The sequence below is a fragment of the Nycticebus coucang genome, chromosome 3 (assembly GCF_027406575.1).
Source record: "Nycticebus coucang isolate mNycCou1 chromosome 3, mNycCou1.pri, whole genome shotgun sequence".
Lineage (NCBI taxonomy): Eukaryota > Metazoa > Chordata > Mammalia > Primates > Lorisidae > Nycticebus > Nycticebus coucang.
This window is the reverse complement of record NC_069782.1, coordinates 132975400-132991752: the sequence shown is the minus strand read 5'-3', so window position 1 is coordinate 132991752 and position 16353 is coordinate 132975400. Positions and strand designations below refer to the sequence as shown.

Genomic DNA, 16353 nt, shown 5'->3' with positions numbered 1-16353 from the left:
ATAAAGAAACAAATCTATATATCTTCTGTGCCTAAAGTGTTACCCAGCACATAGTAGCTGTTCAGCAAACGTGTACATGAATGACTGAATGACTACAGACCTGCCTGTCCTGCGGTCGGCAAAGGTAATTCAGTAAGACTGCGCATTAATTCTTTTCTAAGCCACAAAATGCTATGCAAATGAAAGTGGAGTATTATTTTTAGCTGCTGGGGTGACAGTTTGGCAGGGGTTAAAGGTGGACTCCCTTGTTACCCCATTTATCTTCTCTGCCTTGCATACTCTGCATTTTGTTGACCTGGGAGAAATGCTTGGTGCTGAGGTGGCTTAGTAGGTAGGCAGACTCCCTTTGTCACCTCAATGTTCTGCAGCAGCCTCTCTGCGAGGCCTAACGCCTCCCTCTTAGCATTAGGTCCACATTGGAACAAAGTTGCTCTTAGACAAAGCAAAGCAAGTTCTTTAGCAGACAAACAATTCACTGTACAGCATTTTGCTACATGCAAATTTTAAACATAAATAAAAGAAAGCCCTTGTCTCTCTAAAAAGCAACGTAAAGGGACAAGGTAGAAAGAACACTGAGTGTGGGTTCTAGGTCCAGCCTGCCTCCATGTACATGTGTGATAAGGGCCCTCCCATCAGCTCTGGAAGGTATCAGATTAATTCGGTAATTCTCAGCCTCAAAGTAACATGAGAATCAACTCAGAGGGCTTATTAAAAATGCTGACTCCTGCTCGGGAGGCTGAGGCAAGAGAATCGCGTAAGCCCAAGAGTTAAGAGGTTGCTGTGAGCTGTGTGACGCCACGGCACTCTACCCGAGGGCGGTACAGTGAGACTCTGTCTCTACAAAAAAAAAAAAAAAAATGCTGACTCCCACCCTGCCCCCATTCCCTTCCATTGTAATTCAGAGGATCTGGGCAATCTCAGAAATATGCATTTATAACCAAATATTTCTGATCCAAGTAATCCAGGTACCCTGCCCTCTCCTGAGCAGTACTTAGGCCCAGCATGGTGCTTGTAGTGCTGATGATTTGCATAACAAATCACCCACTCCCAAATTTAGCAGCTTAAAACAATTAAAGTTTATTATCTCAACACAGTTTCTATGGGCCAAGAATGCAGGAACCACTTAACTGGATGGTTTTGACTCAGAATCTCTCTTGAGGCAGTAGTGGGGATGGCTGAAGGCTTGACTAGAGTTGAAGGACCCACCTGCACGATGGTTTGCCCTAGGGGCTGGCAGATTGGCTCTGGCTATTGACAAGAGGCCTCAGTCCTTGCCATGTTGATCTCCATAGGGTTGCTTGAGTCTCCTTACAACATGGAAGGTGGCTTCCCTCAGTACGTGTATCTAGTACGTGTATCCAAGAACGTGACCAAGGAGGAAGCCACCATGCCTTTTGTAATTTACCCTTATGAGTCACACCATTATTTCCACAGTATCCAGGTCAGCCCTACCCAGTGCAGGAGGGGATGTTGAGGGAAGTGTCACGGGAGCCATCTTGGAGGCCAACTTACGTAGGCCCCTTTGAGTCCTCAAGTCTATGAAAACACGTCAGTGAGTGGCAGCTCTTGTTGGGTTAGGATTTGCGTAGAAATCAGAGTAGGAAAGACAGCCAAGGCAGAGACCCTAGCAGACATAAACTGTTAGTATAGAAACTACAACATCCACCCCAGAACCAGGCTGCCAGTCCCCGTGCCTTTCTGAGGCCTACTGGCTGCTAACTTACTATGAGAAGTTGGGCAAGGAGTGGCCCTCTCTGAGCTTAGTTTTGACCTCAGAAAGTGAGAGGGGTAAATGAGATGACCTTCAGGATTTCCTGGTTTTCATCCCCCAACCCCACCCCAAGATCCATATGGGCTGTGACAGGTGTAGACACTGGTGAGCCCTTGGATATATCCAGCCAGTGACCAGGCCCAGGTCGCTCCCCCAATAAAATAATCAAGAGCCTAGGCATTTTCAGTCTGTTTATTTTATTTTGTTTTTTTGGGGGGGGGGTTTATTGTTGTTTTGTTTGTTTGTTTGTTTGTTTGTTTTGAGACAGAGCTTCATGCTGTTCCTGGGTAGAGTGCCGTGGCATCACAGCTAAAAGCAACTTCCAGCTCCTGGGCTCAAGCCATTGTCCTGCCTCCGCCATCCAAGTAGCTGGGACAACAGGCGCCTGCTACAATGTCCAGCTATTTTTTGGTTGCAGCTGTCATTGTTGTTTGGGGGGCCCAGACTGGATTCGACCGCCAGCTCAGGTATATGTAGCTGGCACCTTAGCCGCTTGAGCCACAGGCGCCAAGCCTGTTTTTTTTTTGTTGTTTTTTTTTGAGTTTGGGGGTTAATACTGGGTCTGAAGGTTCTTGAGTCATCTTGGGTAAAAATTGTGGCCCTTGGCCTTAAAGATTGAGGAACTCCCAAGTGTGTCTGAATATAAAATGTTAGTGGTTTCACTTTGCTCTATGTGGCTGTTAGATCAAATCCATCACCCGTGCAGTCACTTCTGGCACCATTCATAACCCCCAACCCAGGCACCTCCCAACACACCCCTAACACACACACCAAACTTACCTGAGCTTCTCAGATGTGACTGGTCTCCAGTCTCTGGGCCTTTACTCAGGCCTCTCCCCCTCCAGTAACCCTCTTCCCACTGCCCTTTGCCTGTGTGTCCCCATTGTAACTGACCCATCGCTGCAAATGCCCATATACTGTGTCCTTTGTGAGGGCTGGGAAGATGTCTGCGTTGGTGCCCATCACATCCAGCCCCCAGTGCCGTCAAGAGGAAGGCGAATAAATGATGCGTGCTGACCCTGCTCCACAAATGGCCTTGTAAAGGCAGTGATGTTCAGCCAGTATGCCACGAGAGGATCTTAGGTGTGTTGTGAAAAATTTTAAAGTTTATTAATTAAATTATTTTCAAAAAAAGGGTGGCGCCTGTGGCTCAGTGAGTAGGGCAGCGGGTTCAAACCTGGCCCCGGGCAAACTGCAACTAAAAATAGCGGGGCGCTGTGGCGGGCGCCTGTAGTCCCAGCTACTTGGGAGGCTGAGGCAAGAGAATCGCCTCAGCCCAGGAGCTGGAGGTGGCTGTGAGCTATGTGACGCCACGGCACTCCACCAAGGGCAATAAAGTGAGACTTTGTCTCTACAAAAAAAAAAGAAAATTATTTTCAAAAGAAGTTCAAAGCACAGCAAGTATATTCTCTTTTTTACTCTTTTTTTTGATCAACATAATTTAAGTGTGCCGTGGAAGTTGAACTAAAGGTTCAAGAGTACTACGCCGGAAAGGCTATGTTAACCACTGTGATAAAAATGTGTCAAATGGTTAAAAAAAAAAAAAAAAAAAGCTGAAAAGCACTGGTTTAAAGAAAGAGACCGTGGCATATGAAACCCCAGTTCCACCACTTATTAGCTGTGTGACCTGGGACAGGTCGCTCAACTTTTCTGACCTTCAGTTTACCTATCTACAAAATAGGAATAACAGTACCCACTACATAGATGATAGGTTGTTGTAAAGGTCAAATAACATGAGTACAAAGCACATGTCACAGTGCTCAGCGCAGACCAGGAGCTCAGTGAATGTTGTATCTTATTAATAGTATCATCGCTGTACTGTAGGAGAGGATGGAACTGCAGAAAATGTTGGTGGGAGGTTGCTAAATCTTGTTTTCTGGCTCCGTTGTGCCAACGGAACCAAAGCTTAAGAAAAGCAGGCTAGGACGGCGCCTGTGGCTCAAAGGGGTAGGGCGCTGACCCCACATGCCAGAGGTGGTGGGTTCAAACCCACAAACCCAGCCCCAGCCAAAAAAAAAAAAAAGAAAAGCAGGCTTGGGGGGAACCATGTTCATCCCACAAGAGGCAGGCAAACCCCCCCTATGGCTGGGCCAGTGTGGCCTGTGTTTGTGGGGTCCTTGCCCATTGGCCTCTGCATCCTAGAGTTTTCCTCTGCCTCAGAGCTTTAGAATGAACAGGCTCCTTTCAGCTCCATCGGCGGCCTGAGCTAGGACTGCCTTGTCTCCCTGCCCCACAGCCTCCTCATCCTGCAGGGCCTTTCTGTTGTGTGTCTCTGAGCCCTACAGGGCTTGGACCCCTTACCCAGCCCCCCCACACTGTGGCCATGCCTCAAACCCAGGCTGCTGGGAAGCTCACCCACCGTCCCCTTTCCTGAGGGCAGCCACCCCTGTAGGGGAGGAGCTGAGGCAGCAAGGGCTGAAAGGGGCCCTTTATTCCCGGCTCCCACAGGGAGGGAGCTGTGCCCACCACGCCCGCCACACCCACGCCCACACGGAGTGGGGACAGCTTGGCCCTGCTGGGGCCTCTAAGTTAACCAGGCTGTCTGGCCCCGCTCTGTCTGGGTCCCAGAGGGCGAGTCCATCCCTCTCCCCAGCTCCACTCAGAGGTGGCAGTGCCCAGAGTGTGTGGGATGGGATACATTTGCTAGGATCCTGGGGAGTGGGGTTTTATAAATGAGAGTCAGCCTAGAGCAAGACCGTGGGAACACACACTCTCATACATCCAGTAAGTGGCAGTTGGGGACCCTTGTGCTGAGCCTGAAGGTACATCTGTGGGCCTCACTGACCACAAGAAGCTTGTATTCTGTCCTGAGGAAATCATAGAAGATCATTATGAAGGGTGGTAAATTCTAGGAAGGAAATAGTCAAGGCCTGGGAGAGAGGGGAGAGCCCTTTTTCACCCAGAGTGGCCTGCCAAGGCTGCTGCCACCAGGTGACATTTACACCGAGACCTGAAGATGAAAGGCATTAGCAGGGGCAGTGTTCCAGAAAGGAACAGTGTGCTCATGGCCCCAGGTGAGAAGGGGCAGGGTGTGTTTGTGGCGTGAGGGGGTGGAGTGATGGGAGAACTATTGTAGAGGAAGCCAGGAGCCAGACCTCACCCGGCCTCACAGGCCTCAGAAGGGGGTTTAGCTTCTGTTCTCAGGGCCCTAAGCAGTCACGGAAGGTTTAAGCAAAGGTTACATCTTAAGAATACAGACAGGCAGAGGTCACCATAGCATACCTATGGGCTATTGGCCAAATACCGAGTGATTTGCCTCACCCTTCTCTGTAACAATTGTCCTGCGTGCCCAGCACCACGTGCTGTGTGCTCTTTCTAATAAATGCTCCAGCCCTGCAATCCCATTTGGCCTTTGAGAAGACTGATGCTCAGAAAGGATAACGTACTCAGCATAGTGGTTTTGGCAGCCTGCGTCTGTCTGTCCACTCTGTAATCCACTCTGATCCCACAGCTTCCAGCTGAGTAGTTTTAGATTTTGAATTTTTAAAAAACTTTTCCAGGCTCAGCGCCCATAGCACAATGGTTACAGCACCATCCACATACACCGAAGGTGGTGGGTTTGAACCTGGCCCGGGCCAGCTAACCAACAATGACAACTGCAACAAGAAATAGCCAGGTGTTGTGGCGGTGCCTGTAGTCCCAGCTACTTGGGAGGCTGAGGCAAGAAAATCACTTGAGCCCAAGAGTTTGAGGTTGCTGTGAGCTGGGACGCCACAGCACTCTACCAAGGGCAACATAGTAAGACTCTGCCTCAAAAAACAAACAAACAAAAAAAAAAACTTTTCTGCTAGGTCAAGAATAGAAAAATACAGCTGGTTGTGGATGGTGGAAGTGGACCAGTGTGACTGTGGCTGTGAAGGCCAGTGGTCCATGGGTCTCCGCCTTTGCCACTGTAGAATACCTTCCCGCCTGTGCTCGGACCTATCTGAGCTTGGCTCTGAATGAGACAACAGCCTGTGGTATCAGAAGCACCCAGGCGTGGCTTGACCACATTAAGTATTGTTATATTTGATCACAATGTCCTCTCCTTCCCCTGGGGCTAACAGCCACCCTGGAGGTCAGCTGCAGAGCCCTAAATGCCTCCCAGAGTCAGGCTAGAGCAGCCCATGTTCCGTGCCAGCCCACAGTGTCATTTTGGCCATCATTCTTTGATTTGCTGTCTGTTGGGAATCCCAGGTGCTAGCCACCTTTTCAGTGATTCCTAAGCCTGGGCCACACTTATCTAGCAGCTTATAATCCAAAGTAAAATCTTACAACTACCCCGTTTCCTTGAAAATAAGACAGTGTCTTATTTTAAGGTGTGCTCCCAAAGATGTGCTAGGTCTTATTTTCAGGAGACATCTTCTTTCCTGTAAGTAGGTCTTATTTTCGGAGGATGTCTTATTTTCGGGGAAATGGGGTAATAAACTATCTCCTGTCTAGGTCAGGGCTAAAGATCAACCCTGTACATTTTCCAAAGCAAGGGGTAACAAACAGGCAAATTCAGGAGTTTTGTTTCTGTTTATAGTGGTTTTCCCAAAGCAAACCCTACAGGTGAGCAATTACTTCTTGTTTGTTACAATCAATAAATCAAAAGTGTGTTTGCATTTCACAAAAAAAGGAATTGCACCCCAGGGATCATAATTCATTATACACCTAAATTTGCTGCAACTTGAGTCAAGTCATAAAGCCTGTGTTCTTAAAAGAAGGCTTGAGAAAATGACAGTAAATATAAATAAAATCAATGACTGTATTAATACCCATTCTCTTTAGTAGATATCCCCCAGTCATTCTAGAATTCTAACATAACTATCAACACAGAAATACTAACAGGCTTGGCGCCTGTCTCAAGCGGCTAAGGCTCCAGCCACATACGCCTAAGCTAGCAGGTTTAATCCAGCCTGGGCCTGCCAAACAACAATGATGGCTACAACCAAAAAATAGCTGGGCATTGTGGCGGGTTCCTGTAGTCCCAGCTACTTGGGAGGCTGAGGCAGGAGAATCACTTGAGTGCATGAGTTGGAAGTTGCTGTGAGCTGTGATGTCACAGCACTCTACCCAGGGTGACAGCTTGAGGCTGTGTCTCAAAAAAAAAAAGAAATACTAACAACCCCACCCCATCATCTAGAATCTCTTTTGGTGCAGCAAAGGTCTTCTGGGGTTCATGTGAGGCCCATGTTTCTTGATCTGGGTGCTGGTTAGTTACATGGGTGGGTTTGGTGTTTGGAAATTCATCAAGTCATACACCATGTATGTGTACTTTGCTATGTGCATATTATGTATCAATAAAAAGTTTTGTTGTAATCCTAGAGCTTTAGGAGGTTGAGGCAGGAGGATCACTTGAGACCAGGAGTTCAAGACCAGCCTGGGCAACCTAGCCAGATCCTGTGTCGTTAAAAAAAGAAAAAGAAAAAAAGAAAGAGTTTTATTTTTAAGAAAAAAAAAAGAAAAAGTGTTCTGGATCCACAGCTCTGTAAGGCTGCTCAAAAAGCTTTCAGTTCTGTTTGGTTCAGCAAAGATGCAGCAGTACCTCTGATGGGCCTGCAACTAGGTCGCGGTTCTCAACCTATGGGTCGCGACCCCTTTGTAACAATGAAAATACTTTGCAGCATTAGGAAGGTTAAGAACCACTGGACTAGGTGCTTATCTCTGACAAACACCCATAAAATCCCAGCTGACCTTCCTGGGGATGAGGGAAAGAAAGATTTTGTTCCTTTCAGCCTGGCTCTGTGTGCTGAGTGTGGGAACCTCAAAAGCAGAATTTGGGAGGCCATTTTCCCCTCCCAGATGCACTAAAACTTAATGTAAGCAGCTGTGGCTGCCCAAGATACCAGGTTTTTGTCTATGATGAAACCCCATGGACTTTTGCAAGTGTGTTTCCCTGAGTATGGGAGGGGTGGGGGGTACTGGAATGGGGAGATGCACCTGCGTGAGTCACCCGAGAATGCCCTAGATGGGTGGGTGAATGAGCAATCAGCTGCCTCAGCACGGTGTCACAGCCTCTGGGCTTTGAATTGGGTGGGTTATAAGAAGTGTCCTTCAGAGAAACAAGAGCTCTGGGAGCCACACAAATGTGTTTATGAGTGGGTAAATCAGGAAAGGTTGTTGCAAGGCTGAGAGGAGTTTGTGTTTGGCCTTGGTGGGGAAGCCAGGTATCTGAGAAATGCTTGTGGTGCTTGTTCCATATGGCCAACAAGAAGACAGGTGTGACCAGGTTGTGCCCCCACCCAACCCCACACTCCTGACCCGGAGTTGTCAACTAATAAGGGATCCAATTTGTTTAACATTTATCATGGCTGTGCTCTGTGTTATATGCTTCTCTAGTCTAATTCATTCATTTCTCACAATAGTTCTTTGAGTTAAGTATTACTGTCCCATTTGCAGTTTGAAGAAAATGAGATTCGCGGGCAGCGCCTGTGGCTCAAGGAGTAGGGCGCTGGTCCCATATGCCGGAGGTGGCGGGTTCAAACCCAGCCCTGGCCAAAAACCACACACAAAAAAAAAAAAAAAAAAAAAAAATTGGGTGGCACCTGTGGCTCAGAGGGGTAGGGTGCTGGCCCCATATGCTGGAGGTGGTGGGTTCAAGCCCAGCCCTGGCCAAAAACTGCAAAAAAAAAAAAAAGAAAATGAGATTCGCATAGGTTGGGACTTGTCTCACGTCACATAACAGTAAATAGCAGACCCAAATGTACTAGTCAGGACACTCCTGATGACAAGAAACAGACCCATCTCAATCGACCTTAAAGAAAAAAAGGAGGAAATTTATTGATTCACATAACTGAAACCAGGAGTTTGATTTCAGGCATAGCTGGATCAAGGTGACAAAATCTGTGTCTGTCACACTTTCAGCTTTGCTTTCTTTTCTGTTGACTTAGCTCTCAGACAAGCTTCCCCCAAATGGTGACAGAGACACCCAAAGATGCTCCCTAGCAGTCTGGGGCTTACAGCGGAGAGTTCTTCTCTTCCTGGTAGTTCCATCAAAAGTCCCAGGCAGATTCTCACTAGACCAACGTGGGTCACATGCCCATGGCTGGACTCTACTGACTGATTACTCCTGGAGTTTGGAGTGGGATCAGCCCTACTGACATCACATGGACTGAGAATAAAAGAGAGATTGTTCCCCCAAAGAAAATTAGGGCACCATAATAAAAATAAAGGCTGGCAGGCAAAACGCGCCAGTGCCTACCATGCTAGAGTGAGGTATTCTTAGGGCCCAGAGCATACCCTACAGGTGTCTGCTTGCTTTGTTTAAACCATCAGAACTCCCAAGCTGATCCTCATTGGACCAATTTGGATCACCTGTCAACTTGGGTCGCTCATGGCGTTGGGGCTTAGTAACAGCCTCACTAAAGTCCAAGAACTGAGAATGAATGAGAGGTTGTGTTTTGTTTTTGGCAGCTGCACACAGGATTTGTTGGCTGGCCTGACGCAGCCCACTTCACGCAGGGACAGGGTCAGGTCTTAGACCCCTGAGAGCTGTGGGAGTACAAGACCTAAGTGCTCCTCTGTCCTCCCCACATGCACTGCCAGGTCTTGTCACCATGCACACACATGTTACTCTTATAGGGAAGGGGAGTTCCCTGTAGGAATCCCCACATCTTGGTTCTAACTGATCTGGGAGATCTGTCTTTTCTGTCCTGGGTGCCACATCAGCCAGCAGAGCCAGAGAGGGACCTGCCCCCCAGTTCACTCAGTGCTCAGATCTTCACAGCTTGCCTTTCTCCTCTTGGGCTCCAGAGAGCTCTGACCTGATCTTGGTCAGGTCACTGACAAAGGACCCTCCCTTGTCCTTCCTGGGGGTGTCAGCAGCACCCATATTCATTTTTGCCAGCACCATGGCTGACATTGTCAGGGGCACAGTAAGTACAGAGAATTATCCCTGCCCTCAGGGTGACTGCTGGCCAGTTAGGGTTACAGGGCTCTGTCAGGTGGCTGGTCCACCCAGTGGACTGTCCTATAAACCCTGTACTGGGTTGAATAGTGGCTCTCAAACAGAAATCCCAATCCCTGGAACATGTGACTATGACCTTATTTGGAGAAAGGGTCTTTGCAGAAGTATTTAAGTTAAAGATCTAAACATGAGATCATCCTGGGTTTAGGGTGGGCACCAAACTCAATGACAGATGTCCTTATATAAGAAACACAGAGAGAGATTTAAGACCCAGAGAGAGAAGGGAAGTCCTCATGAAGACAGAGGCAGAGAGGCAGAGATTGGAGTGATGCTGCCACAAGCCAAGTGATGCCCAGAGCTACCAAAGGAGGCTCTACGCAAGGAGGGACTCCCCTATGGTCTTTGAGGGAGCATGGGTCTGTCGACGCTGTCACTTCAGACTCCTGACCTCCAGAACTGGGAGGGAATGAATCCTTGCTTTTGTAAGCTGCTGAGTTTGCAGTAATTTGTACAGCAGCCCTACAAGACTAATACACCCACCTTCCTTTTTGTCCCCAGACCAGTTAGAGGGCAGGACTGCTGCTCTTGGAGAATGAGGCCTCTGTGCCACCCAGTGTGTGGCCTCTGGGCCTCCTGTGCTTGCCCTTGTTTCTCTGCAGGTCTCCCAACACTCCAGGCTTTCTGGGCTCTACTGAGAGGAGCAGATTGGGAGCATCTGTGCCCTCAGAGGCCGGGTGGCTGGGGTGAGCTGGCCCTTCCCGAACCTGGGGGCCGCAGACCTGTGACTATAAATCACCTGGGCTACCTGAGAAGGCAAGAGGAGGTCCTGAGGAGGGTGGCTATTGACAAATTCTCCAGGATGCCTGGGGTGAGAGGAGTTGGGTGATTGCCAGAGGGTTCTGGAGGTTGGCAAAAGAGGACAAGGCAGGCAAACATTCAAGGGAGGCTTCAGGGAGGAGGAAGGGATTTGGGTAGGTAAGCCCAAGGGCAGTTAGCGTAAAAGAAAACTCCTTTCTCTGGCTTAGGCTCCTACACAGCCTCTTTTCTGTCTTCTAGCAAGTCTAGCTCTGTCCGCCTCAGGGCCTTTGCTATTGTGGTTCCCTCCAGCTGAGCCCTCTTGCCCAGGGCTTCACTTGGCTGGCTCCATCTCCTCCAAGTCTCCACTGGATCCCAGAGAGGCTTCCTGACACTCTGAATTCTCACTCCCTCCAGGTATCCCTCTTTCACACTACTGTTTTATTCTCTTCATAGAGGTGGGAGGAAACATGGACGTGTAACCAAACCACTCACTAGATTTGAAAACATGTGCTGTCCCCCTCCCAGGCACACCTCCTCCCCAGTTAGAATGAAACCTCGAGAGCAAGACCCTTGTCCATCTTGTTTGCTGCAGTGCTCCCAGCACCTGGGACAGAGCCCCCATGCCAGCTTCCATCAGGACAGTGCTGGCAATAGAAAGGAGGGAGGAAGGAATGTCTTCAAAGAATGAATGGCATTGCAGGTGGCAGAAGAGGCAGAGAAGAGGGAGTTGCATGTGTATGCATGGACAGTATGAATCTCAAAGGAGAGAGGCCGCCCAGGACAGATCAGCCTGTTCCCATCAAAAGAGGTCCCACGGCCCTTTTTTTTTTGAGACAGCGTCTCAGTTTGTCGCCCTCAGTAGAGTGCTGTGGCATCAAAGCTGACAGCAACCTCCAGGTCTTGGGCTTAGGCAATTCTCTTGCCTCAGCCTCCCAAGTAGCTGGGATTACAGGCTCCCACCACAACGCCCAGCTATTTTTTCGTTGCTGTTTGGCTGGGGCTGGGTTCGAACTTGCCACCCTCGGTACATAGGGCCAGCATCCTACTCACTGAGCCACAGGCGCCACCCCGGCTAGCCCTTTCTTATCGCTGCTGCAGTCAGTGTCCTCTTGTTAGCCCCGTGCAAATGGGTGCTAGCCCATTCATAAGAACACATACCTAGGTGGCGGAAGTTGCTACCAAACTCTTCAGAGTTAGGGTGGGAGCTCCCAGCCAGTGGGAGGCCAGTGTGCCTGGTGTTTCAGCTCTTGCAGAGCCTGAGGCCCCTCATGGGGGGGCCCATAAGCACCACTTTTTACAAGGGGCTCCCTGGAGGCTGAGGCTGGCCTAGGGGTCTAACTGCTCACAGCTCCCTTCACATATAGAATAACATCCGAAGTCCACAGTGGCTCTCAAGGCCTTACATGATCCAAGCCCAAAGAACTCTCTGGATTGTTGCCTACACTTCCCTCATTCACCAAACTTAATAACCCCAGGTTGAAATCCCAACTCAGCCACTCGATAGCTGCAGGACTTTGGACAGTCTTTCAGCCTCTCTGAGCCGCCAGCTCCTCCTAGGCAAAATGGACCTAGGCATTGTACTGGCCTCCAGGTTGTCGAGAGGATTAAATAGGAGGACCCAGTAGAGAGCTCCTAGCATGTGCCCAGAGCAGGCTGGGAGCATTTGGCTCCTGTTACGCCTTTTCTCTCCCTTTCTCTTCCTATTTATGTCACCCACCCCACCCTGCTGTAAATCCATCTCAGGGCCCCTGAAGGGAGCTGCCCAGGCCCAGATGGGAATGCAGAGGCTGCAGTAGAGGCAGCACCTGCCCCAGGGTTGCACAGCCAGCCCAAGGCCCCCAGCAGGACCTGGACCCTGGGCTTTCACCAGAGACTGCTGCTCCTTTGCTGGTTCCACCTTCTCAGCCCAGCCCAGGGTGGCAGGAAGAGGGGCCTCCACCTGTGTTCCCACGCCACCAGCTCCATAGCTTCCTTCTCGGCTCTCAGGAGTGAGTTAAGTCCTCAGCAGCTAGGTCTGTCTCATGCCCATGTGGTCTTTCTTCCTTACTATCCTTGTCTGCATGGCTGTGAGGGCTGGGGTAGAAGCCCTGACTCTCAGTAAACTGGCTGAATTACATTTGCAAGAGGCCTTTAATGCCCTGTGGTCTCAGCTTCCTTAATGGGGATTTTCCTCCTCCTCATTTTTTCTCTCTCCCTTTTTAATACGGTCACCGGTTTGGCTTTCAGAGTGCGGTTTGGCTTCCTAACAGAGAAGTCAAGGCTGGAGAACGCCTTCCAGGCCTCCCTTCCCTTTTCCCTCCCTGGCTGATGGTGCCAAAGCCCCAGGAAAAGAAAACGTTGCTCCTGTCAGGATTTCGGCAGGAAAGAGGGAAGCCCTGTTGGGTTCCAAAAAATCAACTGGGAATTGGCTCGTACAGAAATTCTCCTCTGACCTCGCAGCTGAGCAGCAGACGCATGTGCCTTGTGGAAGGGACTAGGAGCGGGTGTCAATCCGGTGGCCTAGTGGCCTCACCCTCAGAGGGTGGGCTCGAGGAGTGAGTCTGGGGTCCTGTGTGCAGTAGCCAGTGTGGGTGAGGACTCAGACAGAGGCCTCCCACCTGCCTCCCTGCCGCACCCCAACCGTCCCTTCTCTGAACGTCTTTACTAGAGGCCTTCAGTGTTCCTTGACTTTTTCTTTTTACTAGTTCTGTGTCATTGGATCAGGAGTGATACCTATATTTCAGGGATGTAAGACTCAGCCAGTGGTTTGACTGCTGCTGCCAAACATCAGAAATGGGAGGCTGGGAGGGGACCTCGTTTGTCTGTCTGTCTCCCTCCTTTCCTCTTTGTCCTCTGACGGGATGAGAAAGGGCCGGAGTGCCATTTGGGAGGATGAGGCCCCTGCTCCGTGCAGGTTCTGGGCTCTGACTCCTCCTATAGCCCTCCCTGAGCCCCCCTATTTCTTAGATGGTCCTTTAGGGTCCTTCGACTTCTTGACCACTGGGTCTGGGTACCCTCCAGCTCCTGACAGAAAGCTGGCTTAGGAAGAAGGCCCAGAATTGCAGCCCCAGGGCCACCCATCATCTTGTCAGTCCTGAAAGCAGGTCCCCGTGCCACACACATAGGCTCCATGGCACATGAACACTAAAGTGACAGGCAACCAAAAAGGGTCGGAGGCAAAGAGGCAAGGAATACCAAATCTGTGACATCTTCCCCCAAGGAAAGGCAGCGTCTCCAATGTCTTGATAAGTCACGTTTTATCTCCTTTTGAAAGGAACACATGGCAGAGCCTCTTCAGCTTGACGCCATCGTTTGGTCTGCACAGTGTTGTCCGTCTGACAGGGAGATGGCCCCGCTCTCTGGCTCCAGAGAGAAAGAGAGGAAGGGGAACATGGGCAAGAGTCTAGGAGAAGGCGAGTGAACCAGGGAGTACTCTCTGAGCCCCTGGGAGTGCAAAGCCCCGTGTCAGATGGAGTGTGGGGGGCAGACCCGAGAACAAGGTGCCGACTGGTTGTGGGGAGACAAGAGACTCACACATGATGGGACACAGTGGGTGTTCCAATGTCAGACTTCAGCAGGGCTGGTGACTGGTGACCAGTGACCGTGGTGGCAGGGAAGTCAGGGATGGCTGCAGCAGCTGCTTTCATGCCTTACGTACGAGTCCCCTCACCATTCACCTCTGCCTGAGGGCTTTGTGCCAGCAGTGGAGGCACACTTGGCCGGAAGCAGCCCCCAAGGACAGGCAGGGGCCTGGTGGGTGAAGGCCCCAGCCTTCCCAGCCCCCCTCCCTCAGTTGGGATGCCTGTGAGGGGTGTTCTGCATCATCTTCCTGAGTTCCCTGATAGGACTGAGCCCTGGTTGCCCACGGAGACTAACTGGCTTCCTAATATTCCTTCCCTTGCCTGCCTGACTTCCCCATACCCCTAATGGTATTTGCTGGGATTTCCTCCCAGATAAACAATTTGCATTCAAATCCTTGTTCCTGGGGCTGCATCTAGGGCAACAACAAAGAAGGCAATGATCTTTCTCGGTACTTCACTTTAGCAGATGCAGCTGCAGTTGACATATTTGTTCACATGCAATGGAAATTATCTGAATTTAATTTACCCTTTAATGCAAGTGATAAAACTAGTTTAAGTAAAAGGGAGACTGGGAGGTCGAGGTGGGAGGATTGCTTGAGCTCAGGAGTTTGAAACCAGCCTAAGCAAGAACAAGATCCCATCTCTAAAAATAGAAAAATGAGCCAGGCATTATGGGGGGAGCCTATAGTACCAGCTACTCGGGAGACTAAGGCAGGAGGATCACTAGAACCCATGAGTTTGAGTTTCTGTGAGCTAGGCTAAGGCCATGGCACTCTAGCCTGGGCGAGAGAGTGAGATTCTGTCTCAAAAAAAAAAAAAAAAAAAGAACAAAAAAAATTGGGGGAGCGATTTCATTGTTTTATACAAGTGAAAAGTGCCAGATAGACCCTAGGTTCAGGAACAACTATATCCAGGTGCTGAAATGATGTCAAAGGAATCTGTCCCTGACCATTTCTCAGCTTTGCTGTGTAATCATTCAAAAAGCTTTTATGGGGCCCCTACCTTGTGCCAGGCACAGTTGCTTTCTCTCATTCCATTGTCTTCTCAGGCAATAATAAAGTTGGCCACTAGAGGCATTGAGCTTTCATCCTGCCGGCTTAGCAACTATGATGGAAAGAAGTCTTAGGACTGAAGTTCATTGGCCCAGATCAGGTCCCCACCCATCCCTGAGCCAATCACTGTGACTCTGGGTGACTATTCTGTGTCACATACCTACCCTTGTTGCCAGGGTTGCAATTAGCTCTACTGATGCCACAAGAACTGGGGAGGGAGGAGGCCTTCTCTAAAGGGAGATTGGGCAGCCCAGGGCAACAGATGCCTATGATAGCTGTAGTGCCCAGAGCTATCACATTCTCGCAAATGCTATCACATTCTAAAGAATGTGGTGAGCGCCCTAGGAATGGACAATGTGTTATGGATTTCCTGGAAAGAGGGGCATCACTCCCAGCTTGGGCAATCAAGGAAGGCCTTCTGAAAAGGTGGCCTTGACCCTAGACATTGATAACCACTAGACACAGAAGTCAGTGTGTAAGGCCTTGAATGTCAGACCAAGGAGTTCAGATTCTAAATGTTGCAGACTGGAAAAGGACTATACATTGCTATATTTGTTATGATTAAATGTGGCTAGCTTGGGAGAGACTGGAGGGGAGGTGTTAGGGGCTGCCATTTTCCTGTAAGCCTTGCTCATACCTGTGGAGGGGCACTCTAGCTCAGTTGGCTGTGGTCCATATGGCTGGAGACCGTGTGCATAGAGAGGTCAGACCTGGGCAGCCAGGCTTCCCTTGGTGTTGGCTTGTGCCTGCCCTGGAAATAGCCACCACCTAAACTAAGACTAGGAATTCCTCCCGCGCTGGGAGGAATGAATGCCGATTTCTCAAGGAGGGATGGGCTGGACAACAAAACAAAGCATGTGGGTTGGGCTGTACTTTGTGTTTATTTGCCAAATCACTTGAGAGCCAGCCCCATGCAGGGGCACTGATCCTGCCATTAGATCCAGACAAGGTGATTTGGCAAAGTTGTTCGTAGAAGCCCAAGATGGCAGTCTCCAGGGTTTCTCACCTGCCAGAGAGGCCCAGGGTCCTCAACCTTGGGCATCTCCTGCCCCCCAAGCGAGGTGACTGCTCCTCTCTTGTTTCCCTGACAGTGGGCACAGGTGGTGGCCAGCTAAGATGCTGAGAGCCAAGGCAGAGGGCAACAAGAAGAGAGTCCCTGTGGCAGTTTTAGCCAGAATCACCGGCTCATACGTACCTCTTTTCCAGGCAAGATCCTCTTCCGGAGAAGCCACATCCGGGATGTAGCTGTGAAGAGGCTGAAGCCCATCGATGAGTACTGCCGGGTAAGGGTGTGCCAGGGCT

At 49.9% G+C, this 16353-nt stretch overlaps 1 protein-coding gene across 7 annotated transcripts in view; it reads left to right on the top strand.

Moving 5' to 3' along the window:
• SH3PXD2A (SH3 and PX domains 2A) overlaps positions 1-16353 on the top strand; it is a 241257-nt gene that overhangs the window by 97542 nt on the left and 127362 nt on the right. For all 7 annotated transcript variants that reach the window (XM_053583135.1, XM_053583133.1, XM_053583131.1 and 4 more), the window contains exon 4: positions 16258-16334. In XM_053583135.1, the coding sequence (XP_053439110.1) occupies positions 16258-16334 (77 nt within the window). The remainder of the gene's footprint in view (positions 1-16257; positions 16335-16353) is intronic.